General features: G+C 38.0%; 1 protein-coding gene across 1 annotated transcript; it reads right to left on the bottom strand.

Moving 5' to 3' along the window:
* Positions 1 to 1,498: 1,498 nt before the first annotated feature.
* Positions 1,499 to 27,431, bottom strand: LOC127499862 (myosin-7). The gene is made up of 75 exons (XM_051870508.1): positions 27,326 to 27,431; positions 27,167 to 27,226; positions 26,850 to 27,057; positions 26,236 to 26,379; positions 25,992 to 26,148; positions 25,846 to 25,873; positions 25,380 to 25,485; positions 25,187 to 25,279; positions 25,035 to 25,098; positions 24,167 to 24,265; positions 23,958 to 24,061; positions 23,723 to 23,861; positions 23,514 to 23,632; positions 23,284 to 23,433; positions 22,988 to 23,158; positions 22,585 to 22,891; positions 22,387 to 22,460; positions 22,103 to 22,308; positions 21,885 to 22,008; positions 21,660 to 21,796; positions 21,277 to 21,532; positions 20,944 to 21,186; positions 20,682 to 20,858; positions 20,430 to 20,575; positions 20,252 to 20,342; positions 19,773 to 20,162; positions 19,531 to 19,657; positions 19,323 to 19,441; positions 19,024 to 19,220; positions 18,625 to 18,808; positions 18,091 to 18,256; positions 17,866 to 17,990; positions 17,456 to 17,764; positions 17,170 to 17,373; positions 16,796 to 17,092; positions 16,592 to 16,696; positions 16,395 to 16,490; positions 16,161 to 16,295; positions 15,824 to 15,840; positions 12,851 to 12,854; positions 11,552 to 11,708; positions 11,307 to 11,334; positions 11,099 to 11,204; positions 10,903 to 10,995; positions 9,956 to 10,019; positions 9,744 to 9,842; positions 9,552 to 9,655; positions 9,332 to 9,470; positions 9,123 to 9,241; positions 8,896 to 9,045; positions 8,625 to 8,795; positions 8,212 to 8,521; positions 8,019 to 8,095; positions 7,643 to 7,848; positions 7,433 to 7,556; positions 7,179 to 7,315; positions 6,837 to 7,092; positions 6,498 to 6,740; positions 6,237 to 6,413; positions 5,984 to 6,129; positions 5,813 to 5,903; positions 5,342 to 5,731; positions 5,121 to 5,247; positions 4,919 to 5,037; positions 4,630 to 4,826; positions 4,205 to 4,388; positions 3,956 to 4,121; positions 3,589 to 3,713; positions 3,139 to 3,447; positions 2,825 to 3,028; positions 2,441 to 2,737; positions 2,252 to 2,356; positions 2,044 to 2,139; positions 1,817 to 1,951; positions 1,499 to 1,622 (listed from the first exon to the last, which is right to left on the bottom strand). Exons 3-75 carry the CDS (start codon positions 27,048 to 27,050, stop codon positions 1,602 to 1,604), a joined length of 11,283 nt encoding a protein of 3,760 aa, XP_051726468.1. The 5' UTR covers positions 27,051 to 27,057; positions 27,167 to 27,226; positions 27,326 to 27,431; the 3' UTR covers positions 1,499 to 1,601.

Here is a 27,431-nt window from a genome sequence, read left to right as displayed (position 1 = left end):
TTCTGATTTGGCAGTGAAATTCGCCGTTTTTTGGTGCGTAAGATGTGAAGGATTCTATGCTCCAGTTAGTATTTTCAGCCCATAATGGCCGCCGCACTACCGGAGCGCCATCTAGTGGCTGTTACCCAAAAAGTATCAAAGTGTCGCCTCTTGGGTTCTAAGCTCTTTGGCCGCTATCAAGCGTGCCACACGAGTCCTAAAAAATTAAGCCAAAGCGTCTCGATCGCCCCCAGGTGGCTGGATGCAGTATAAAGTCAAATTACAAGTAAAACATTTTTTTTTTTTTCCAAAGATGGTTTCTGTAATTTTAGGCAGTTTTTATCACGCTGATGTTAGTCAAAGTGTTCGTTCTTTAAATAAGTTTGTTTTAAGTTTGTTATTTGATGCTATAAAAACGCGGGTTTTGACGTCATGATTAACAGCTGAGATTACTGCTTCTCTGAGCGAAGTCATCACTGAAGCACCAACGGACTTTTCTCTGGATCTTCGGGAGGAGATTGGAGCTTTAACTTTAATTTTTACATTTCTAATGTATATCTATGTATTTATTCAATTCGAAAGCATACAGAACCGACTGCCCTCGAATCGCTCTCGCGGTACTTTGATGTCATACACCGATCTGACTGTCGACTGAGGCCAGTTGCATAAACTATAACGTTACCACTATAGTTATGGCATAAGGACTAGTTTGACCAACTAGCAGTTAACAAAGGGCCATTCAGTTTTACTTTTCAAATTTAGATTATACTGATCTCCCTCATCTACTTATATGAAACTTATGACCAGTCTTGAAGAAAACATTAGATGACTAAATTTTAAGACTACAAGAAGTTTATGCAACTGGCCACTGTTCACACCTTTTAATACGAGCTCAGAATCAATGGTTCAAAACAAATGATTCGCAAAGGTTTCGAAGCTTCACAAAAGTGCTCATCACTAGCATACAGCATCCCAGCAACTCGTGTGATCGAGCCTTTTTGCTAGGTGTGAAGACAGGCAGTGAATACCCGTTGACAAACTTGGAGATTTTAGGTCACAGTAATGTGAGGATACAATTTAAGCGTCCTATTTTTGAAGAGAATTGATGGAAAGAGCAAATGAAGGTACTGTTAATCCTTTAAGTGAGTTGTAATGTCCATGTCGTCCAGCTATTATAATCTATTTAAACCCATGTTAACACATTGACATATAGAAACAGTTTTACCATGGGGAGTTTATGAGTATGAAGACAGTAATTCAGAGTGAGTTGTGAAACCGCACTTCCAATGATATTATTGTGTTCTAGAGCAGTGGTTTTGACAGCTGATCTGCTATGGCTTTATTATTTACCCCCTGAAGTATCATTAAAAATATAATGAATAATAGCCTGCATTTAATTACTTATACAAGATTACAATGTAACATTTAATATAATGATATATTAGTAGTTATGTTTTCCCCCACAAAGTAGTGTTGTTATATCATTTCAATACACAATAACTCAATCACAACACAGATATAATGCAATTCAACTTTATTCTACTGTGTGACTAAAAAAAGAGCTGGACTGAGTGGATAACTAATTCAACATATAGGAGACACGCAGAAGGTCCATTTGAGCTTTACTCTTCATCATGTCCCTTCTGTATGAAAAAGATAAGAGGAAGAGATTATCATTTGTGGTAAATGATTCATTTACACAAGTGTCTCTAAAAATTATTTAAATATATATATATTTTAAAAGAGAACCTTTTGCTTCTATACTTGGAAACTGGGTGAATTAAAACTACACGTGTTCTAACTGGTTTGAATCAGGATAGATCGAAAAAGCACTGACCTTAGAACCAACATCACGACTTTTGGCACGCAGTTTATTGACTTGTGACTCTGCAATGTCAGCTCTTTCTTCTGCTTCATCAAGTTCATGCTGGATTTTCCGGAACTTGCTAAGATTTGTGTTGGCTTGTTCCTCCTAAGAAGAAGGATTAGCAGTTCTGCGATTAGAGCCTGAACTGAATAGTATGATTTAACAGCAAAAAATGTGATATTTAGGCCAATACTTACAGCTTCCTCTGCAGCCCTCTTGTAAGCTTTGACTTTTAGCTGAAGCTTGTCAACTAGATCTTGCAGACGAGCCAGATTCTTGCGGTCCTCCTCAGTCTTTTAAGAGAAGTGATAGCAAAAAGAGTGTATTTGATGTTTGAAAGTGTTTTCGTAACATTTTCTATAGGTGTATTCATTAATAAAATTAGATGTTTTGTTGTTGTTGTACCTGGTAGGTCAGTTCTTTAATACGTCTCTCATATTTGCGAATTCCTTTCACTGCCTCGCTGCTCTTCTTCTGTTCTGATTCTACTTCATTCTCCAACTCCCTCACCTGTTGCCATAGTATGAATGTTTTTACAGTGTACCACTTGCAACAGTCAGAAAACATTGTTGGGATTTAAGGTAGGTCACTCACCCGAGCTTCAAGTTTCTGAACTTGTTTCTTGCCTCCCTTCATAGCAATTTGTTCTGCTTCATCCAGACGGTGCTGCAGATCTTTAATGGTCTGCTCCATGTTCTTCTTCATACGCTCCAGGTGAGCACTTGTGTCTTGCTCCTTCTTCAGTTCCTCAGCCATCATGGCAGCATCAGTGATGGCCTTCTTGGCTTTTTCTTCAGCATTCCTGCATTCTTGCACTGCCTCTTCCACTTCTGTTTGAAGCTGGGATGTGTCAACCTCAAGCTTCTTCTTCTGATTCAAGAGGCTTGTATTCTGGACAAATGAGGCATTTGTGTTAAAAAAGAACCTGAATAAAAATGGATCTGTTCAAAATTAAGAATAAGCATCCATTCGCTTTACCTGGGAGTGCAGTAGCTGCACTCTTTCACTGGTATCCAGTAGCTCTTGCTCAGCAAGCTTACGGCCTCTCTCAGTTTGCTCAAGAGCTGCTCTGAGCTCCTCCAGTTCAGCTTGCAGAAGGTTGTTGCGTCTCTCTAAGATCGCAATGTTCTCCTTGAGATCATCATTTGTTCTCAGAGAGTCATCCAGCTGAAGTTGAGCATCCTGAAAGATGAGTGCAAACTAATTAAGACAAACACTTCAACAACTCTACCCTTTCAAAAGCTTTGATTCTTTGCCTAACTGATTCACAGTATTGATTCAGAGCATCTTACTTTCAGATGTGCTTGGACACTCTTGAGTTGTTTTTGAGCCTCTGCTGCTTGTCGGTTTGCCTGGCTAAGCTGGATCTCCATCTCATTCAGATCCCCTTCCATCTTCTTTTTGATTCTGAGGGCCTCATTCCTGCTTCGTGTTTCTGACTCCAAGGAGCTCTGCAGAGTGTCGATGGTCCTCTGCAAATTGCGTTTGCTCTGCTCCATCTCTTCATCCTTCTCAGCTAGTTTGCGCTCAATATCAGCCTTAATTTGGTTGAACTCTAGCTGAGCTCGCAGAATCTTACCTTCCTCGTGCTCCAATGAGGCCTTTTAAACAGAAGTTTGTGATCTATGACTTGGTTTGCAATACTTGGTTTGAAATACGATTAATTTTAAACAATAGTAATAATACATTTTAATCAGCTGTTGTTTTTATATTTTGTTTTTTATTCAAAGATTTGCATTTACCTCTGCTTCTTCCAGAGCAGACTGAATCTCACTTTTTTCTTGCTCCAGCTGTTTTCTCATTTTCTCCAGCTCATGAATGCTCTTTCCTCCTTCACCAAGTTGCTCAGTGAGATCAGAAATCTCCTCTAGATGGGGAAAAAAAACATTTTAACATATTGCCATATTTTTCCCATGGTGCCTTAGTGATATAAATGTCTCGACAGTGCTATAAATTCTACTTCTTCCACCACTACAGTTCAAACACACCACAAAGTCTTATTCTACTACTTTTATTGTCTTTTCAATATCCCCATTTATCTATTAAGATTCTTTGCAAATAAAACGTTATTTTGGTAAATGTAAGGTAGATTTTGTTAAGTTCATTTACCTTGTAGATTTTTATTTTCTCTCTTCATGGTCTCCAGGTGATCCAAAGCTTCTTCATAGGAGTTCTTCAGCTTAAAAAGTTCAGTACTCAGGCATCTGGCTTCCTTTTGAGAGCTCTCTAGCTCAGCCTGTGACTCTTCGTACTTCTGCTTCCACTCAGCCAGGACCTAAAAGCATAATTTTTCATTTAAGTAGGATTACAGGAAGAATTTTTGAGCTTAATCCCAAATCAAGAACAATGTTTGGTTACCTTATCAAAGTTTCTTTGCTTCTTGTCCAAGGCTGCTGCAGCTGCATTAGACCTCTCCAGGTCCACCATAAGATCTTCAATCTCATTCTGGAGTCTGTGTTTGGTCTTTTCAAGAGAAGAACATTTTGCATTTACTGCTTCAACAGCTTCTTCAGCCTCCTGCAAACGTTGAGCCAGTTTCTTCCTGGTTTAGAAAACGGAACAATATTGAGGAATATAATTTTGTGAGTGCTCACTGTATTGGATAGACATTTTATTATATTTTACCTTCTGTTTGGTGAAGCTTGGCCAACTAACAGAAAAACTTTTTGTTCGTCTTACATTTTAAAAGAAACATAACACAAACAAAAAGCTTGTCTGTCAGTAGAGAAGTTATTTGGAAAAGTCCAAATTTCTATGAAATTCGAAATAGAAATGGATCTTACTTGGCTTCCTCCAGCTCCTCGGTCCTCTGAATGGCATCAGTTTCATACTTGGTTCTCCACTGAGCCACCTCAGAATTAGCTTTCGACATGCCGCGCTGTAGCTCTGCTTTGGCCTCCTGCTCCTCCTCATACTGCTCTCTGAGCAGATCTGTGTCATGCCGGGCTGACTGTACAGCATGGGCGAGGGCATTCTTAGCCTGGAGGACATGTTATTATTTAGCAGATTAACAACATTAATGCAATGCATTTTTGAAATATTAATCAGACAATGTTCATACTCAGTTCACACCTTAGTTTCCTCCTCCAATTGCCTTTTAAGATCTTCAATTTGCTGAGTGTAAGACATCTTGCTTCTGGTTAGCTGGGTGACAAGACAGTCTTTCTCCTCCAGCTGTCTTGAAAGTTCACCTAAATGTGTCATCATGTATTTCAGCATTGTTGGTGTTCTGTCACTCATAATAATTGAAAAGACAGTTATTTGACAGCCTTACCATTTTCAGATTGTAGCTTAGATTTTTGCATTGTGAAGTCATTGATACAGCGCTGACCCTCCTCAAATTTTGTTCTGTATTCATTCATTTGATCTTCCAAAGACCGGCAGGTCTTCTCAAGATTTGCCTGTACAAAAAGTACATAATTTGGCTAGAAAATTACATCCCAGCAAAGAAGACAAATATTAATTCTTATTTATGAATATTTGTATTAATAATACCTTTGTCTTAACAACATGTTCCATGTTTGAGACCACATCATCCAGCTCCAGCTTGAGTTCACTTTTCTCCTTTTCTAGTTTTTGCTTGACTCTTTGCAGATTGTCTATTTGCTCTCCCAGATCTGCCACACTGTCAGCTTGTTTCTTTCTCAGTGTGGCGGCAGTGGCCTCATGCTGCAGAGTGGCCTCTTCAAGGTCTCTGCGAAGTTTCTGAAACTCAGTTTCCCGTTTCTTATTCATCTCAATCTGAACAGATGTAGCTCCTCCAGCCTCCTCCAGTCTCTCACTGATCTCTTCCAGCTCTCTGGCTAAATCTGCTCTCTGTTTCTCCACCTTGGCTCTGGCAGCTCTTTCTGCCTCAAGCTCTTCCTCCAGCTCTTCAATACGCGCCTAGTATTGGAAATATGTCAGGGTTGTCATTGACTCATTTAAAAATTTCCGATGTCAATATGCTCTATTTTTTGTTGTTACCTGAAGTTCCTTCAGTTTTTTCTGTAGCTGAATGCAAATAGTTTGTTCATCCTCAATTTTCCCATTGAGCTGACTGATCTCAAAGTCTTTCCTATGTTTGGAAGAGAGATGTTTATAGTCCTTAGTCTTGAAAAAACAAACTGGACTGAACAATGGGAGAATTTGCCTTACTTTTTTAGACGCTCCTCCAACTGCTGCTTGTCATTCTCCAGGTCCATTAAGCTTTCCTGGGTTAACTTCAAGTCTCCTTCTAGTTTCCTCTTGGCTCTTTCTAGATCCATACGGATCTTCTTTTCTTGCTCAAGAGATCCTTCCAACTGTTTTAAATAATTAAAAATGTTTGGTTAATTGAAAATGTCAGTTGGTTGCATTGCATTTGCTTGCATCAAGAATACTCCAGGTTGATGTAAATTGTAACACTCACATCGTCCACCTGCTGCTCTAGCTTTGCTTTTGCCTTAGTGAGGGTGTTGACTTTGTCCTCCTCACTTTGCAGGTCATCCAGTGTCTGCTGATGAGCTTCCTGCAAGGCCTTTTTCTCCTTGGTTAGCTTTGCGATGATGTCGTCCAAAGCTGCCATTTCCTCTGTCAAGTTCTTCACCTGTGAAAGAACATGGATCATTAAGTTCTAAGTGTTTATACAATATTTGTGTGTGTATATTTTGAGTAGAAAGACATCCCAGACCTTGTTTTCAGTAGCATGCTTCTCTTTCTCCACTTTAGCCAAAGTCAGCTCCAGATCATCAATATCTTTCTTCAGCTCAGAGCATTCATCCTCCAACTTTCTCTTCTTGGCTGTCAGCTCTGCGTTCATCTCCTCCTCATCCTCAAGCCGCTCTGTGAGCTCTTTGGCTTTTGCCTCAAGCTGGATCTTGTTTTTGATGAGCTGATCGCATCGCTCCTCTGCATCACAGAGATTGTCTTGCTCCTGTTGTTAAATTAGGTTAAAAATGACAGTTATTTCTGTACTGTAGAAAAAAAACATTTACTTTTCACATTTTATAGGCATACAATATTAACTGACCGCTTGGACTTGAAGCTGTAGATCATTCTTCTCTTGGAGAAGAGACACCATTTTTTCCTCTAGTTCTTTCCTTCGTGCTTCTGATTTAGCATAAGCCTCTTTGAGCTTGGCAAATTCATCTTTCATATTTGCCATCTCTTTTTCTGCTTCTGCTGATTTGAGTAGAGGTTTGATTTTGAAGAAGAGCTTCATCCAGGGCCAATTCTTCACCCCCATGAACGCACGGACATTCCACTGGATAACAAGTAGGGCATCCCTGTGAGGATATTCCATTTTTATGTCAGCAAATATCATAAAAAAGTGTTTTTTAACATAATACAGAGTAAAAATTGTAATTCTTGCCTTCTTTCAACTATCTTCTGGAACTCAACCCTTGCAAGGAGTCCTCTGGATCTAGCTTGAATTCCAGTAATAATTAGAGATAGTCTGTCATCTCTCATTTCTTCCAGCTGACCCAGTAAACCAGCCTTGAAGAACACCTAGGCAGAATTTATTTTGGAAACATGTATTTTACTCAAGGAACAACATGACCACTTTCATAATTGCTCCCATATTAAATAATAGATATAAAACCACTCTTCATTTTAAGTTTTCACCTTTGTGTGTCCAAATTTATATTGATTGTGATCAATATCCAGTGATCCCAACAGTTTCTCAGCTCCTTTCCTGCTATCTATGAACTGTCCTTCGGGTATGGCTGCAGGATTTAGGATTCGGTACCTGTAAATAAGTACAGAATGTCTGTAATTATGGAAAGTGTTGTTTTGAATTTACAGTTTAAGTGTCACAGAACCAATAATAATTACCTCTGTTTGAAATCCCCATACAGGATTCTGTTGGGGAAGCCCTTCCTGCAAATCCTAATGCCCTCTAGTACACCGTTACAGCGTAGTTGGTGCATTACCAAAGGGTTCTCCATCGCACCAGGAGTCTTTGTCTCATTAGGAATGATGCAGCGCACAAAATGAGGGTGGGTTGATCTTAGGTTTGTCATTAACTTATTCAAGTTTTCCTGTAGGGAGAAATGCTCACAGAATTTAAAGCTATTCAAAGATATTAAAGATTACTTTCAAAAAATATTGACATATGTCCACTGGAGACAAGCTTGATAACATTAGTATACACTATTCTTTTTTTATTTTATTTTCGTTGTGTGATCATTTGAGTCTGAAACTCCGTTACCCTGTGAAGCGCAGACACAGTTTGGAAGGAGGAGCCCTTCTTCTTACTTCCGCCTCCCTTACCTCCCTTTCCACCCTCTTGAGCCAGACAAAAAAAGAAACAAGGCAATAATTACATTAAATTGGTAGTACTCAAAACACTAATAAGTGCATATGAGATTCTATTGTGCATACATAATGTTTCTCATACATACCAGACTCGGACCCAGCATAATTAGCAAATAGCATTGACAGGAGCTTGAGTGTAGACTTTTGAAAGAGACCAACAACAGTCTCATTCAGTGGGTCTTTGTTCTTCACCAGCCAGTTGTTAATATTATAGTCAACTGTACCAGCATAATGAATTAGAGAAAAATGAGACTCTGGCTTTCCTTTGATTGCTCTTGGTTTCTGAAAGTTGTTTGATTTCCCAAGGTGGTTGTCATAAAGCTTTGCTTTAAATGTTGCATCACTGGCTTTGGGAAACATGCATTCCTCTTCAAGGATTGACATGATGCCCATAGGCTGAATAAAGAAGTTGATAGGATTGAGTTACTGACTGTAGAAAATTGCTTTGCTAAATAAAGCACCATTCTTGTATGAAAGCTTTATCATCAACACTACTTACTTTCTCAATGAGATCGATGCAGGCCTGTAAGTCCATGCCAAAGTCAATGAACTCCCATTCGATCCCTTCTTTCTTATACTCCTCTTGTTCAAGCACAAACATGTGGTGGTTGAAAAACTGTTGCAGTTTCTCGTTGGTAAAGTTAATGCAGAGTTGCTCAAAGGTGTTGAACTGTAGTTTTAAATTGAAATAAATGAAATTTAAAGTTTAAGTTAGTTAGTAATATGCATTTTTAACATGACAACATGAGGATCTGTCCACAAAGGCTTACATCAAAGATCTCAAAGCCAGCAATGTCCAGAACTCCAATGAAGTACTGGCGAGGTTGTCTGGTATCCAGAGACTGATTGATCCTTACAACCATCCAAAGGAACATCTTTTCATACACTGCCTTGGACAGTGCACCAATAGCATAGTACACCTGAGCACAAAGAAGCATTTGGTTTGCATTACTTGTGTATATATGGGCACCATTTAATTAATGACACGCCAGCTCACCTGCTGGACATTTTGGCCTTTGGTGACCCACTCATTTCCTACTTTCACTCTTGGATGGCACAGACCCTTGATTAAGTCAGCAGAGTTTAGGCCCATCAGATATGCAACTTTGTCTGCATCTGTAAAATAAATAAGATTTCTCTATTTACAAGGAATATTTTGCATAAGAGACATTTAGTTTTCTGCTTCAGGAATTATACTCTACACACCTTCAGTCCCATCAGCTTCTGCTTGCTCCTCCCTCTGCTTTTGTTTAAACTTCATATTGCCATAGTGCATAATGGCTCCAGTCAGTTTATAGATGCCATTTTTCTCCTCCTGAGTGAAGCCTAGTACATCAAATGCTTCCTAAAGTTTACAGAATAAGAGATGTCATTTGAGACCTTTACGGTGACAGAAAAACAAGAATATAATGTAATTCATTCTTACATCAGTGGCAAGTAGTTCTTCTCCATCATTAATTGAGGCTACGGTTGTTTCGCCTTGGGAGATGAAAGCGTAGTCATAGGGGTTATTGGTGATGAGCAGCATCTCTATTTCAAGAGAAAGAAAGAACTGTTAGTTTGTTGTAAAGTGCTATTGTAAAAGGCCTTAGATTACATGATATCTACTGCTTCTTACCCAGCAGCTCAGGTTTCTGCTGAGAGAGGATTTGGTAGAAAATGTGATAGTCCCTTTCAGCTTTAAGCTGAAAAGTGACCCTTGACTTTTCCAGAAGATCTGATGTATTTACAAAAAAAACAACAACAACAAAAAAATGTTAAGTCTTTGACATTCTGTGTTTTTTGAAACCACACATAGAGTCCAGATATAAAAATGGAATGAATTCTTACATGTCTCAATGTCAGCAGAGGCCAGCTTTCCGCTGGCACCAAAATGAATTCGGATAAATTTTCCCTATAGAATTGGAAAAAATTATTATATTAAGAAGTTAAGCACAATGAATGCATGAATAATTGTATAAGCTACTGAAAATCAAACAGTATGGCTTATAAATACCTAAAGCCTATCTTAAGAGGTGCTTGATTCAGATAACTTTAACTTCATTAACTTCTGATTACTTCTAACATAACTTCTGTTTTTGCTGATTTCAGTGTTTTGTACCATATAAATACTAAAGATATATCACATTTGTGATGGCTCAGGATGCTGCCATCTGTTCCCAGGTGAAAAAAAAGTACACTTCTATAATGTACTTAAAGTGCTCTATTTTCGAGCACTGATTTTGTACTTAATATACTAAAAATTCTTCTTTAGTACTTCTTAAGATAATCTTAAGAACATCTAAGTGTACTCAACTGTGCTATTTTGAGACACCATGAAATATGAACTAAAATGTGCTTTTAATATACTATCTCTGTATTTAAAAAATATATTTAGTTACCACTTGTAGTACACTATGGGTTCAAATGTACTATAAGTGGTATCTAAATTTATTTTTTAAAATATAGAGATAGTATATTAAATGGTGTCTCAAAATAGCACAGTTGAGTACACTTAGATGTTCTTAAGATTATCTTAAGAAGTACTAAAGAAGAATTTTTAGTATATTAAGTACAAAATTAGTGCACGAAAATAGAGCACTTTAAGTACAATATAGAAATGTAATTTTTTTTTTTTTACCTGGGTTAACCTTTTGTTCTCTTTATATCATTTTGGATTATTATATAGTGTTCTCACACTATATTTATGATAGAGACGTGACATGATGCATGCTATTACATTAGCAGAAATGTTAATTGGGTGACTATTTACATCTTCACTAAAAGTTTTTGCTTACAAATCTTGAGGAGTTGTCATTTCTGATGGTCTTTGCATTGCCAAACGCTTCCAAAGCAGGGTTAGCCTGGATGATTTGATCCTCCAGGGTTCCCTTTAATAAAAAAGTAAATGTTTCAGTATAATGTAATTGAATTAAATGTCTTTTTTTCCCAGTTAATGCAGAAACAGATGACACTTATGGAAATTACACTTACCTTTTTTTCTGACCCATCTTTCTTTGCTGAGCCCCCAGCTGCAATACTTGCAAAATATTGAATGACTCTCTTCGTGTTTACAGTCTTTCCTGCACCAGATTCTCCACTACAGTAACATAGAACAATAATCTGATTGACATGAGGTCAAAAATGACATGAAGTACTTAATTAACTAAAGAATTATTTTAAAAGAAAAAAAATTACTCACGTGATCAGAATTGACTGATTTTCCCTGTCTGAAATGAAGAATTCTTCAGTTATTTCTTAATTGACGTGGCTTCTATACTATCACTCTTTATGAAGAAAAGGCTGATCCAGATATTTGTGCAGAATTCGAAAAGCAGTTGTTCACAAAGGTTCCTCACACTTGGGATGTTTGTTTATGAAATAGTTTGCCCAATTTGAGTACTTTCAGATCTGCAGAGCAGAACAGATTTGTGGCTTTGTCCATACCTGTTAGCATGTACTGGTAGGCGTTATCAGAGATGGAAAAGATGTGGGGAGGAGCTTCACTCCTCTTCTTCCCTCTATAGGCTATAACCACCTCCTGATTGTACACTGGCAGCCACTTGTAAGGGTTGACGGTGACACAGAACAGCCCTGAGTACGTCTGTGGGAAAGGTCAAATAAAGCTCAGTAATTGAAGCTAATTAGGTTATATTTTTTAAATGACATTGAACTGCTCTTACATAGATCATCCATGCTGCATAGCGCTCTTTGAGGTTAAACAGCACGGCAGGCTCATGAAGAAAGGTGAACATTGCCATGTCTTCAATTTTATCAAACTTTGGTGGGTTCTGAGGATGGACGTCAGCTTCCTTTACAGTGACAGTCTGTTGGAAGCAGAACATATTTTAAGAATTAGAGTAATACTCTTCTGTAAAGTGGCATTAAATTTCCTGTTTTGTCCAGATTGTATTATAGCATTGTTCCAAAGGCAAATCATACAGAAGCTAACATTTAAATAATAAAGACCTCACTAATGCTCAGTGCATTCTAATTAACTGGTCATAATGTATAAGCAACCATTGAAATAGCATTGAAAAATAGCATCCTTTCCCATTACTCCTTATTAGTTGAGCCTACCTTGTTTTTCTCAGTTTGTACAGTGACTTTGTCACCTTCACGGCTGATAATTGAAGCTTTCACAAACTCTTCATCTGGATCAGGCACAAAACACTCCTTTTTCATATCAAAGGGACGAGTTTGTGCTTCCAGACGCTCTCGTTCTGACTTCCGTAGGTAAGAAGCCGCTGGTCCAAACTCTGCCATCTGAGCGTCCCCCATGATTGCCTTGTCTGGAGATGGCATGGTTAAGTCCATTTTAATGTGAAGTTTCAAAAATTGGCAATATCAGACATGCTATGATAAACATTGCCTCACAGATTTCTAAATACTACATGATCATATCAAAACCAGCTTTGACATTTGAATATAAAAAAAAAGTTTCTCATAGAAAATAAGCATGACTCTTACCAGATGTGCACCAGGTGCGGCGGCTGAAGAACCTGTTAATGTAAATGTTATTTTATTGTTACTCCTTAAGACTCAGATATGTGAATTAATGTTTTAATCTGTCTCCACTAAACAACCCAATACTTAAAAGATATAATCAGAAGAAAGCAACGTAATGAGAAGTAAAACAGATTTATCATGAATGAAGTTTTAGAAGAAATTTGGATTCTCTAATATTAAATGTAACATCACCATGCAGTTTTGGCTCAAATCTTACCCTCCGATAAAACGTCTGACTTGTCTGGATGCCAACCATGAGAACTCTTTATAAAGGAACTCGCCCTCCCAAATTTGGGGAAGGCATCCCACAAGGCAGGAATGCTATTGCGTCTGAGCACTATTAGGGTGCAACAAGGGTAGTCATGGGTATTAGCGAGAAGCAAGAACCTGCTAGTTGAGTTAAGTATTATCTTTGTTAAGATTTGTTAGTGCTCCATATTAGGCTCTCGCTGATAGCAGAGCGCTAATTTAGTTTAGCGAGTTAAGTGGTTTGCACTTAAATGAAATGTGACTGACTAAAGCCAGACAAAATTCTTAGTGTACATTGAAGAATAGGCAACTGAGGTGAATATTACTCCAAAACTTAGGACAAAGGAGCAAGATATTTATGGAAAATTCTATTTTCGTGTTCTTGTGGTAAGCCCTCACTGCATTACTTTAGTGCCCCATGAGGGTTTAACAGGCAACAAAGGCATTCAAATTCTGGATGTCTTAACAAACTTTAGATGGAATTCTATATTTGTCATCTGGCATTGTTTAGAATACTCAAGAGAAGGTATCAGATTTCTGTAAAGTGATATGTTTGAACTGCATGCCATATGGGCTCTCAATTACCCAGAGAGCTTATGGGGGGTTAATATGCGACATTGTGTTTTTTTGTCATCATAGCCCAGTCTTTGCAGAGACGCAAACAACATCAGATGCCCTCTGAGTCTGCATCTATATTAAGCATCTTAGTCTGCGGGATTTACCAGGCGGCAAGTGTCGAACAGCACACACAGTGTCTGTCACAGGTGTCATACCTCAGATTCAGTAAAAGAAGATAATGATAATACAATAAAAAAGTAAAGAAGAGAGAACTTGAGTTGTCCCCTGGGTGGGGAACAATGTTGGTTATCGCCATGCCATCCTTCATTATCATCAACCAGCAAGTGTCTCCCCCCACAACCCATGTTGTTGACAACCCATTGTTTCTTTGAGGACAAAGATAACCCTGTGAAATTCCTGCAGAGTGGATCTCACTGATTGAGGAGTGAAACCACATCATACTGTGAGCCTCTGGATCTTACTTCTTGTCTCTGCCTGGGATCAACTATAGTCCATCACCTGGCCATTATAGGTGTTTTTCCTCATAAATAAAATCAAGTGACAGGTATACATAGAGACCCATGAATATTTTATGGTATACTGAAATTCTTGTAATGGTATAGAGTCCTGTACTCATATTAATTCTTTGTTTGAGGGTTCACATGTTGGTGTTTCCATGTCAGTGTCCTTGGAATTTGTTGCAACTGTGAGTGATAAAAGGGACACTAATCCATTGGCCTCATGGGTAGACATTCTCTTCATATATTACAAATAAATGTGGACAGAAACATTAAAGGTAAGTACAAAAAAACAATCATAATAATGTTTTTTTGTGGACAATAAACTCACAATTTTGGAAAATAATTCCTGGTTCGTTATGTTTTCTATAGATGTTTGTCCATTTTTAGAATATTTGAATAAGATTTGATAGGATTCGATACATACAACTGGAAGACATAACTGAAAGGTGAGTACCCTTGACAATTACCACACATGAAGGGTCAACAGATAAACAAGGAGTCAAGTGCCTATGACAAGTGATAAGACTGTTCTATTCTGACACCCAGCCACATCTTTTAAACGATGACTGGCGTCAAAGTGCAAAAGGAAGTGAGAGGTGCCAAGCTATGGCTAAAGACTCAGTAAAGATAACAATGACCTTTTTAGTCTGAGTGGCACTTAATATTAAGAACGTCACTCTGACACACAGGTATGTGCTTTAACATGCATTTTGTTTTCACTGGTCATAAAATTTGATCACTGCTATATATCAATGAATATGTAGTTATCAAAGCTGGCTGCTTAATTACACTTGTTGTGGGATTTCTCCCATTTCCCTAAACTGTACTGGTGCCAATTTTAGAGTTTAATGTTACATTATTGAACATGTTATCAAGATTTATAAATTGATATGCAATCTGTGTATTTAAAATGTTGCACATTTTACATTCAAATGTCTAAAAATGTATGAGTGCAAGTGTGACTAATCCAACCATGATAGAGCCAAAGGCCTGTGAGAAACCTGCTCTGAGGTGAGTTACAGCATTTAAAGGTAGGACCCATTGGAGCTGTTATTGACACAAAATAAACGACTAATTATTTAAACTAATATTAATGAACTGTGACTAATATAAGTTATAAGTGTGAAGAAGTATAATTTTTCATATTATATTTGTAGCATTCTAGATGTTGTGTTCCTGTTTAACAGCACAATCTCCCTTTGAAGTTCCGACGGGATTTGTCTGTGTACATTTTTGTAATATTTGTACATGAAACACATCTAAGTATAAAGATGGTCTGGCACATTTAAGCATCAGTGCAGCTGTCTGAGGTTATTGACATGTTAAGTGCTTCAGAGTAGCTCATTGAGCATGAGCCTTTATCCTTTTTATCCAATCTATTTCAAGAACCAAGGGCTTTGTTATATCTTTTTCCATTTTAGACATCAGCACTTCTCTTTCTGACTCTTAAAACCTGATTCCTCCTTCTTTGTAATTTAGCATGTGCAATGAAGTCCATGACGCTCATGGTTACCTTAAATTAATTTAAAATAATTGTTTAGCTCTTCTTCAGGCAGTTTGAAAAACATTAAAACTCAGCGGTGGTTTATTATTTACATTCCCAAGTTAGTTTCCACTTGCCACAGGACAGGTTCAGCATTAGAGCACGGAGTTCTGTATGTTTAAAGCATAGCTAAAAACTACAATCATTATCAGTCATTATACGATGTGATATAACTTGGACCAAATAAAAACAGCACAGTAGTAGTGTCCTCAAACATACAAGACAACAGACTAGATGCAGAATGACTTTATTTCATGTAAGTGAGGAAACACAATAGTGTACACTCAGAGAGAATGGCAAGCAAATAAAGGTGATTTCAGAAGATTTCCAAGACTTCACTCTTCATCAAATCCTTTCTGTGAGAGAAGAATGTTGACGAGGGAAAAGACAGACTTCATTAGTTATTAATGAAAGATGTTGTAAAATGTTAACAGCCAAAAAAATTGATGACTTAACCTGTACTCAGAGATTTCTGTACAATCAGATGCTCTCTAGAATAAGATTGTCCCTCCCTGTAATAAACACCTACCACTGGCTAGCAAGTAGCAAATCATAGTGTCTAACTGACATATTGGCTATTAAAAGAGTGGGATTTGTTCCATCCAAACTGAAGTCACGTGATTTCATAAGCTCTTTAATATTTCAATTAATGATTATTTAATTGTGTCCACTGTACCTTTGGCCCCACATCACGACTTTTGGCACGTAGTTTGTTCACTTGAGATTCAGCAATATCAGCCCTTTCCTCTGCCTCATCTAGTTCATGCTGCAGCTTACGGAATTTGCCAAGGTGATTGTTTGCCTGTTCTTCCTATTACAGGAGGCAAACATGACACATAAGACATCAGCATACTTTAGAAGACACCATCCAGAGTGACTAGTACTCTCTCTGAATTTCAAGAGCACTTACAGCTTCCTCTGCGACTCGTTTGTAAGCTTTGACTTTTAGTTGCAGCTTGTCGACCAAATCCTGAAGACGGGCTATGTTTTTACGGTCCTCTTCAGTCTAGATTCATACAACCAAAGATTAATTCTGTGTATATAATTTATTCTAAAAATTATCAAACTTGTTCACTTGCCCATATAATCTAAATTTTTTAATCCCACCTGATATGTAAGCTCCTTGATGCGGCGTTCATATTTACGGATTCCCTTCACAGACTCACTGCTTCTCTTCTGTTCAGCCTCAACTTCACCTTCCAGCTCTCTTACCTAGGAGTGATGCAGTAGAAGTACATTAGCCATTGCTTTATTCATGTCTTCTTAAATGATCAAGCACTCCAAGAATAAAAGAGGACTGTAATTACTCACCCTAGCCTCCAGTTTCTGAACTTGTTTCTTTCCTCCTTTCATAGCGATTTGTTCTGCTTCATCCAGACGGTGCTGCAGATCTTTAATGGTCTGCTCCATGTTCTTCTTCATACGCTCCAGGTGAGCACTTGTGTCTTGCTCCTTCTTTAGTTCCTCAGCCATCATGGCAGCATCAGTGATGGCCTTCTTGGCTTTTTCTTCAGCATTCCTGCATTCTTGCACTGCCTCTTCCACCTCACTCTGAAGCTGGCATGCGTCAGCCTCCAGCTTCTTCTTCTGGTTTATGAGACTGGTGTTCTGTATGAGGAAAAAGTTTCTGTTACAGTGATTGTTTGAAATGGAACATTTCAACAAAAAGACTCTTCATGGTTTACCTGAGAATGCAGAAGCTGTACTCTCTCAGTGACATCGAGCAGCTCTTGCTCAGAAAGTTTGCGTCCCCGCTCTGCTTGTTCCAGAACAGCCCTAAGCTCCTCCAGTTCGGCCTGAAGCAAGGTATTGCGTCTCTCTACAATTGCAATGTTCTCCTTCAGATCATCATTGGCTCGAAGAGAGTCATCAAGCTGAAGCTGGGAGTCCTACAAAATTTTCCATTAAGGAAAGCCAAGGTTACTTTTGTAGAAACAGAAAGTTAATTATGAAACAGTAACACTTTTTTACCTTCAGATGGGCCTGGACAGACTTGAGTTGTTTTTGAGCCTCAGCTGCCTGTCTGTTAGCCTGGCTCAGCTGGATCTCCATTTCATTTAGATCTCCTTCCATCTTCTTCTTTATCCTGAGAGCCTCATTCCTGCTACGAGTTTCAGACTCCAAAGCACTTTGCAAGGTGTCTATGGTCCTCTGTTGGTTTCTCTTTGACTGCTCCCATTCCTCATCTTTCTCAGTCAGCTTGCGCTCAATGTCAGCTTTTATTTGGTTAAATTCTAGCTGGGCCCTCAGGATTTTACCCTCCTCATGCTCCAGAGAACCCTGTAAAAACAGAATAAGCTTACTCATGTCATCATTGCACTTCTTTTCATTCATTTATCTTTTCATTTATTTATTTTTTTTTTTTGTCGCCACCCTCCTACCTCGGCCTCTTCTAGAGCAGCTTGTATCTCTGCTTTTTCTTGTTCCAGCTGTTTACGGACCTTCTCCAACTCATGGATTGTCTTCCCACTCTCGCCAAGCTGTTCGGTCAGATCAGTGATCTCCTCTAAAGGAAAAATTACATTAGCATTTGGATAACCCATAGATACATACTTATAATTTTGTACAAACATATACAAAATAGCAGAATTTTGTAAAGTAAGAACCTTGCAGAATCTTGTTCTCTCTCTTCATGGTCTCCAGGTGATCCAACGATTCCTCATAGGAGTTCTTCAGCTTGAACAGTTCTGTGCTCAAAGATCTTGCCTCCTTCTGAGAGCTCTCCAGTTCACACTGAGACTCCTCATACTTCTGTTTCCATTCAGATAAGACCTGAAAGGAAAAACTTGATATTGAATGTTGATTTAATCATAATTTAATAAAATTAATTGAATACATTTTTTAAATAGATGAGTTGGAATGGAAAAGTGTGGATTTACAATATAAAACTTGCAATATAAAATGTTTTATTTGCTTAACATGTTTTTGGTCATTCACGTCCCATTAGTTTTATTTCATAACTCTGATGATTTTAATATTAATATAAAGATTGGAAAATAGTAATAATAAAGAATGAGTAGGTCTGTCTAATCTTTTCACTGGTGTAAGTTTCTGAAATCTCCTTTTCTCTCTCTCTATATATATAAAGGTGAATTCATACAATTATGTCTACATGTTTTAGTCTCTCGTTTACATACTACCTTATCAAAGTGTCTTTGTTTCTTGTCTAAAGCTGCAGCAGCAGTGTTGGATCTCTCCACATCCACCATCAAATCTTCGATTTCATTCTGGAGTCTGTGTTTAGTCTTTTCAAGGGAAGAGCATTTAGCATTTACTGCCTCCACGGCCTCCTCAGCCTCCTGCAAACGCTGTGCCAGTTTCTTCCTGCATGGAAGTAATTAAAAGAACAGTATATTGAGAAGTGGAACTCCAAAAAGTTCACAAAAACCTAAACTGAAATGTGCTGAGCATTAACTTGTTTTTAGAGATCAATACAAAAAACACAAGTAGGATGGGCTAGTCATTGCTGGGTCCTTTCGAATGGTTCCCAAAATCCTGTACATTCATGTCCTTAGAGTTATAAAGCTTTCATATCTTACTTTGCTTCCTCCAGCTCCTCAGTCTTCTGTATGGCATCAGTTTCATACTTGGTTCTCCACTGAGCCACCTCAGAATTAGCCTTAGACATGCTTCTCTGTAGCTCTGCTTTGGCCTCCTGCTCCTCCTCATACTGCTCTCTGAGCAGATCTGTGTCATGCCGGGCTGATTGCAGTGCATGGGCGAGAGCATTTTTCGCCTAGAAAAAGATTTGTTTGAACACTTTGTTGTAGAAGATTTTACATTACTTGAAGTACAAGCAGTAGTAGAAATATAGGAGAAGTGGACAAATGTATGTTACCTTCATTTCTTCATCTAACTGCCTTTTCAAGTCCTCCAGTTGTTGACTAAAGGAGTTCTTACCCCTTGTCAGCTGAGAGATTAATGATTCCTTTTCTTCTATCTGTCTCGCATATTCATCTAATGTTTTGAAAGAAACAGGCAAGTAAACCGTTGTTGTTTTATAAAATTGTCACCATTTTATAGTTAAGACAAGATTGTTGATTTACCATTTTCTGCCTGAAGCTTTCCCTTCTGGGTTGTAAAGTCATTGAGGGTCCTTTGAGTTTCTTCACACTTGTTACGGAATTCATTCAGTTGATCTTCCAGAGTTCTGTTCATTTTCTCCATATTAGTCTATTTGAGTAAATATTGCATTAGTATAGACATTCTCCAGAAGTAAAAACAAAAACAAACTAACAAAAAATTAAAGATCTTTATTCTAACACCAAATTTTATGGCTAAAAGTCACCTTGGACTTGACAATATGCTCCATGCTGGAGACCACATCATCCAGCTCCAGCTTGAGTTCACTTTTCTCCTTTTCCAGTTTTTGCTTGACTCTCTGCAAATTGTCTATCTGCTCTCCGAGTTCAGCCACACTGTCAGCTTGTTTCTTTCTCAGTGTGGCGGCAGTGGCCTCATGCTGCAGAGTGGCCTCTTCAAGGTCTCTGCGAAGTTTCTGAAACTCTGCCTCTCGTTTCTTATTCATCTCAATCTGAGCAGCTGTAGATCCTCCAGCCTCCTCCAGTCTCTCACTGATCTCTTCCAGCTCTCTGGCTAAATCTGCTCTCTGTTTCTCCACCTTGGCTCTGGCAGCTCTTTCTGCCTCAAGCTCTTCCTCCAACTCCTCAACTCGAGCCTAGCATAGAGAGAAGTTGAGTTTTCCCTTCAAAATATACATTACAATGATCAACAGAACAGATCATTAAGCATGGTATTATAAAGTACCTGCAGCTCCTTGATTTTCTTTTGTAGTTGGATAATTATGTTTTGGTCATCATCAATTTTACTGTTGAGCTGACTGATTTCAAAGTCTTTTCTAAAAATGAAATTATGGACTTTATTTCATTATGACGTTCAAACATTCAAAACAACAATAATAAACTAATAAAGTAGTTTGTCTTACTTCTTCAGTCGTTCTTCCAGTTGCTGCTTGTCATTCTCCAGGTCCATTATACTCTCCTGGGTTAACTTCAAATCTCCTTCAAGTTTTCTTTTAGCTCTTTCTAGATCCATTCGGATTTTCTTTTCTTGCTCTAGAGATCCTTCAAGCTAACAGATTTAACAAAAGAAATTCTTAATATGCTGCAACAAACATGCTTGTTTCTTCACAAAACAACAAAAAATAATAATCATGGAAGGAGCTTAGCTTACTTACATCATCCACCTGCTGCTCTAGCTTTACTTTTGCCTTAGTGAGGGTGTTGACTTTGTCCTCCTCACTTTGCAGGTCATCCAGTGTCTGCTGATGAGCTTCCTGAAGGGCTTTTTTCTCTTTTGTCAGCTTGGCAATGATATCATCTAAAGCTGCCATTTCTTCTGTCAGGTTCTTCACCTGTGTGTATAAAGATAATATTAAGTAAACACTTTATGAGAGGTGGACATTTCCTTTTCACAGTTAATTACAGTTTGTATGAAACCTTGTTCTCAGTAGCATGCTTCTCTTTCTCCACTTTAGCCAGAGTCAGCTCCAGATCATCAATATCTTTCTTCAGCTCAGAGCATTCATCCTCCAGCTTTCTCTTCTTGGCTGTCAGCTCTGCGTTCATCTCCTCCTCATCCTCAAGCCGCTCTGTGAGCTCTTTGGTTTTAGCCTCCATCTGAATCTTATTTTTGATCAGACCTTCACACCGCTCTTCAGCATCACAGAGATTGTCTTGTTCCTATTTGCATTAAAAAGATTAAAAAGATTCATGCATAAAATTACATACTGTTTATTCCAATCTTTTATTTATTAAATTTTACAACCTTACCGCCTGCACTTGAAGTTGAAGGTCATTCTTTTCTTGAAGAAGAGTCACCATTTTTTCCTCAAGTTCTTTTCTACGAGCTTCAGACTTTGCATAAGCTTCCTTGAGCTTCAAGAACTCCTCTTTCATATTGGCCATTTCCTTCTCTGCTTCAGCAGATCTCAGTAATGGTTTAATTTTAAAGAAGAGTTTCATCCAGGGCCAATTCTTGACACTCATGAATGCACGTACATTCCACTGAATCACAAGCAAGGCATCCCTTTTTTTTGCAGAGAATACAAAAAAAAAAATATATATATATATAATCATATCAAATGCCATTCAACAGCACATATAAACACACATCACTAGTTTAAGTAATAAATAATGTATGGGATAAGCATTACCTGCGTTCTACCATCTTTTGGTACTCAGCCCTTGAGAGAAGACCACGAGACCTTGCTTGAATTGAAGTGATTATCTTTGATAGACGCTCATCTCTCATCTCCTCCAGTTGGCCAAGAAGACCAGCCTTAAAAAATACCTGATATAATAGTGGACATTAAGTTATCACAATCTTTTCCTTTTACAGCATTTCACGTATTCCTAGTAGGTGGTGTTACATGACTTACCTTAGTGTGCCCAAACCTGTACTGCTGGTGGTCGATCTCCAGAGAACCCAGCAGTTTCTCTGCTCCTTTCTTGCTGTCTATGAACTGTCCCTCAGGGATAGCTGCAGGGTTTAAGATGCGATATCTGCAGAATCACCGAAGGAGGTATTCAAAAATTAAACAAGCAGGTGTTGCAGTGAATTTTGGTAATATTTTTTCCTTCCCTTAACTCATGGTACCTCTGTTTAAAGTCCCCATACAGGATTCTGTTGGGGAAGCCCTTCCTGCAGATCCTAATGCCTTCTAGTACACCGTTACAGCGCAGTTGGTGCATGACCAAAGGGTTCTCCATCGCACCAGGAGTCTTTGTCTCATTGGGGATGATGCACCGTACAAAGTGAGGATGTGTTGATCTCAGGTTTGTCATTAGCTTGTTAAGATTCTCCTGTAAGGAATCACTTGTTAGCAAATTTTGACTAGGATAGAACAAATAGTTTTTAGGTATTAACAGGCATTGACATACCCTGTGAAGTGCAGACACTGTCTGGAAAGATGACCCTTTCTTCTTCTTTTCTTTTTTTCCACTTGCACTGTCAGCTGGAAAAAATAATTCAAAAGTTTGATACAGTGTGGACACTATGGATTTATAGCTTGATTTTCACGTCATATAACCGCACATTACTTAAAGTACTTTATTTTTGAAAAGACATTACATACTCACCTGAATCTACACAATAGTTGGCAAACAATAAAGCCAACAACTTCAGTGAAGATTTCTGGTACAGTCCAACCACGGTTTCATTGAGGGGGTCCTTATTCTTTACCAGCCAGTTGTTGATGTTGTAATCCACTATACCAGCATAGTGAACCAGGGCAAAGTGAGACTCTGGCTTGCCCTTCACAATCCTGGGTTTCTGGAAGTTGTTTGATTTCCCAAGGTGGTTGTCATAAAGCTTTGCTTTAAAGGTTGTATCACTGGCTTTGGGAAACATGCATTCCTCTTCAAGGATCGACATGATGCCCATAGGCTGAAAGAATCAGGAATATGGAAAAAATGGTGATGTCAAAGAAACGCATATACTTGCTGTAATTAAAACTTGTTGTAGAAATCATTGGTGACTCACTTTCTCAATGAGATCGATGCAGGCCTGTAAGTCCATGCCAAAGTCAATGAACTCCCATTCGATCCCTTCTTTCTTATACTCCTCTTGTTCCAGCACAAACATGTGGTGGTTGAAAAACTGTTGCAGTTTCTCATTTGTAAAGTTGATGCAGAGTTGCTCAAAGGTGTTGAACTATACATGAATTTGTAATAACGTAATTATAGTAACAGTTTTATGTATGAAAAATATAGAAATTATTGAAAATATTGAAATGCTGAGGTGTAATTTGTGTGTTAAGCTAGGCATTCAGTACTCACATCAAAGATCTCAAAGCCAGCAATATCCAACACTCCAATGAAGTACTGGCGAGGCTGCCTGGTCTCCAGAGACTGGTTGATTCTCACCACCATCCAGAGAAACATTTTCTCATACACTGATTTTGATAAGGCTCCGATAGCGTAGTTCACCTGAAATAACCAGCACAAAAAAAGTTTTCTTTTGCTTTTTTGTTATGTCATTTTTGTCAGCTTGGATTACGACTACTTACTTGCTGGACATTTTGTCCTTTGGTGACCCACTCGTTTCCAACTTTGACCCTTGGATGGCAAAGACCCTTAATGAGGTCAGCAGAATTTAGACCCATTAGATATGCTGCTTTGTCAGCATCTGGAAATCAAGATTGAAATGACAGAAATGAAGAAATTCACAGAGGTGATCTGAATTTACTGCATTTTGATATAAGCTTTCATTCCTTACCTTCAGTTCCATCAGATTCTGCTTGTTCCTCTCGCTGCTTTTGCTTGAACTTCATGTTGCCGTAGTGCATAATGGCTCCAGTCAGTTTGTACACAGAGTTCTTTTCTTCTTGTGTGAAGCCCAAGATATCAAAGGCACTCTGTGAAAGTAGAAAGCTTTAATGCCTTAAAACATGAATGTTATGTTGCCAAAGATCATTATGGTTTTTATCCAGCTTTAATGACAAGAAAATTACATCAGTGGCCATTAACTCCTCAGCATCATCAATGGAAGGAACTGTGGTCTCTCCCTGAGAGATGAATGCGTAGTCATAGGGGTTTGCTGTCACTAGTAACATCTCTGTTTATACAGTTTCAACAGAAGAGAGAGAGTACAAGATTACATTCAACTCTGTCTAGGTTTTGTATTATTTATTGAGTATCTGAAGTTACTTAATTTGCTCACCAAGGATCTCAGGTTTTTTGTTGGACAAGATTTGATAGAAGATGTGATAGTCTCTCTCAGCCTTTAACTGAAAGGTCACACGAGACTTCTCTAGGAGGTCTAGACAAATAGAAAGAACAAGTTTTATAATGTACAAGTAATTTACTATATTTTCTAATTGCATTTTCACTCATTAAATAATAATTTAAGGGGCCGTTTACACGACACCATTTTAATCTAAAAATGGAAAATGTTTTATGTGTTTTGGTTGTTCATTTTACGACAACGGCGTTTTGGGGACCTGAAAATGCAAACTTTTAAAAACGACTTTCAAAGTGCGAGTTTTTGGAAACTACAAAAATATGACTTTGTGAAAATGGTGACATCATGCGCATGCTTATTGCCTGTTGGCAGAACCTGATTTCACCAAGTGCAACATGTTCCTGGATCAGTCAAACCAGTCAAATTTGAGGGACAAGTTTACAGTTTATGTCAAGTCTAGGCTTACAACCAGGGTTAGATACTTCTACATCAGTGTTATTCACCTATCATTTCCCTTTGATTTTAGGGATAACTTTTGAGTAGGTTTAGGTTTAGGGGTAGGGAAATGGTTAAGATTAAATTTTCAGACAGGAATGACCCAGGAACGCATCTAACTCAGCAAAATCATAGTGTTTCTTTACAAAGTGACATTGCCAACTACTGGCCTGGCATGCATAATACAGCATTTTTAGTCATTTGAATCATTTGACAATGTTGTCGTCTGTACACAAAAAAAAACAAAGGAAAAACTTTTCAATTTTTAGCACATCATTGTCATGTAAATATACACTAGAATGAAATGATTTTGAAATTATGAAATATTTGCAAAAAGAGAGCTATGACATACATGTTTCAATGTCAGCAGATGCCAGTTTCCCCCTTGTATCGAAGTGAATTCGAATAAATTTTCCCTAAAGAAAAATATGTAGAACAGCCTCCTTACACCATGTTGCATAAAACTGACACTCTGCAATTTTGATTTAGTACATGTTCACTTACAAATCTTGAGGAGTTGTCATTTCTGATGGTCTTAGCATTACCAAAGGCCTCCAATGCAGGGTTAGCCTGTATAATTTGATCCTCCAGGGTTCCCTGGATAAGGAGATCAAATCCCAGAAGAAGGTAAAAACATATTTAAAACATTAAAATCTTTGTCTGCACATCTATATTTGTCCCTTTCTTAAAATAGCACCTTGTTCTGAGCAGTCAAGTCCTTCTTCACTCCACTTGCTGCAATGCTGGCAAAGTACTGAATGACTCTTTTAGTATTCACAGTTTTCCCAGCACCAGACTCTCCACTAGGGTCATAAATAAACACTATTATCTTGAGAAATGGATAATATGGCCACAGTGTCTATAAAGAATGTTCTTTAACTCAAAAAATAAAATTTGTCTGACATCAAAATTATTATATAATAGTTTTAGAGTTCACTTGAATTGTATGGACAAGAGCAGCCTGGACATTCTACAAGATATCTTTGTGGAAGAAGTAAAGTCATATGACTTTCAACGACATGTTAGATGAGTAAACGTGAACTACCCATTTAATGCAATGTCAGTAGCTTTGCTAAGTTACTCATATAAACATAAATACAGAAGACTTAAAAAAGTTAAGTGGCAAAATAGTGACTATACATGCGGTGTGCTTTTTAACTTACGTGATAAGAATAGACTGGTTTTCTCGGTCTGTTCAAGGACAGAATAACAGAAATATCCATTTTTGTTTTCTTTTACTTATAAGTGCTGATGTCATTGTCTGTAAATTTTATCATTTTTGTTTTGTTGGTTATTTTTTGCGTATTACCTGCCAGCATGTACTGGTAGGCGTTATCAGAGATGGAATAGATGTGAGGAGGAGCTTCACTCCTCTTCTTCCCTCTATAGGCTGTAACCACCTCCTGATTGTACACTGGCAGCCACTTGTAAGGGTTGACGGTGACACAGAACAGCCCTGAGTACGTCTGTAGAACAGAAGTGTTGGTAGAGTTTTTAGTTAAAAGTATAAATGATTGGTTTCAAAGAAGCATTTGAGATTCCTGTATACTCACATAGATCATCCATGCTGCATAACGCTCTTTGAGGTTAAACAGCACAGCAGGCTCATTGAGAAAGGTCAGCATCGCCATGTCTTCAATTTTATCAAATTTGGGGGGATTCTGTTGCATAATTTCACTCTCTTTGACAGTAACAGTCTATACAAATAAAGGATAAAATTTAGAACGGGTTTTTCCAAACAAAATCTCCAAGAAATATCAATGCCAAATTAAATTGAATAAAAATGTAACATTTTTAAAACACAAATGTATAAAATTAAAACATGACTTTTCAAAAAAAAAAAAAAAAAACTGGTTTAAATGATTGTTGACTTAGTTGTACAATGTTCAGCTTAAATTTTTTGAGTATACTGTTTATCTGTTCGATGAATTGTTCATTATGTAGCCTATTTTGAGACTTTGAGAAATGAAGCCTCCTTAAAAAATGCAACCGTGTTAAATGTTTTATAAATATGTGTGTGTGTAAAAGGAGTTCATACCAGTAATGATTTTGGATCATACTAAAATATCTAAATTACATAGTGGCTGATCAAATATTCACAAATGCCTTGGGGTTTTTTTTTTCACACACTCATAAAAGATGGAAATCATGTACTTTTTGCACTGACCTTCCCTCTCTCTGTCTCCACAGTGACTTTGTCACCCTCTCGACTTGTGATGGTGGCTTTAACAAACTCCTCCACTGGATCCGGCACAAAGCATTCCTTCTTTAAGTCGAATAGTTTCGTTTGCGCCTCAAGACGCTCCCTGTCGGACTTCCGCAGGTAAGGAGCTGCGGCCCCAAAAACTGCCATTTCAGCATCACCCATTGTTAACCTTAAATTATAAAAAAGAAGGACTTGAGAACTAGAAAGAAGAACTAGAATGCAGTTTAAGTGATTTTCAATGCAATCATCCAGTTCTTGCATCGGTAACATAAATTTACCTATTAGGTTAATGACAGACAGCAGATGCAGATGGAGGCTCCAGGTGTTTGCGATTCCTCCTAAAATACAAAGAAAATGTACTCATAAAGTATATGTATAACACAAAAACAGTACAGCAATAGCACAATATATGTAGTCCTAGGAAAGAATGTACACACGAAAAACCACACAGGGGCCGATGGACAGTATGCTGAGATTCAGCACAATAGCAGAGATGGGATTTATAACCTCGACTGCCCTAACCCTATAAGGCCAAGGACATCT

Source organism: Ctenopharyngodon idella, chromosome 2 (assembly GCF_019924925.1).
Source record: "Ctenopharyngodon idella isolate HZGC_01 chromosome 2, HZGC01, whole genome shotgun sequence".
Taxonomy (NCBI): domain Eukaryota; kingdom Metazoa; phylum Chordata; class Actinopteri; order Cypriniformes; family Xenocyprididae; genus Ctenopharyngodon; species Ctenopharyngodon idella.
Note: the sequence above shows the minus strand (reverse complement) of the source record. Positions and strands in the feature narration are given on the sequence as shown.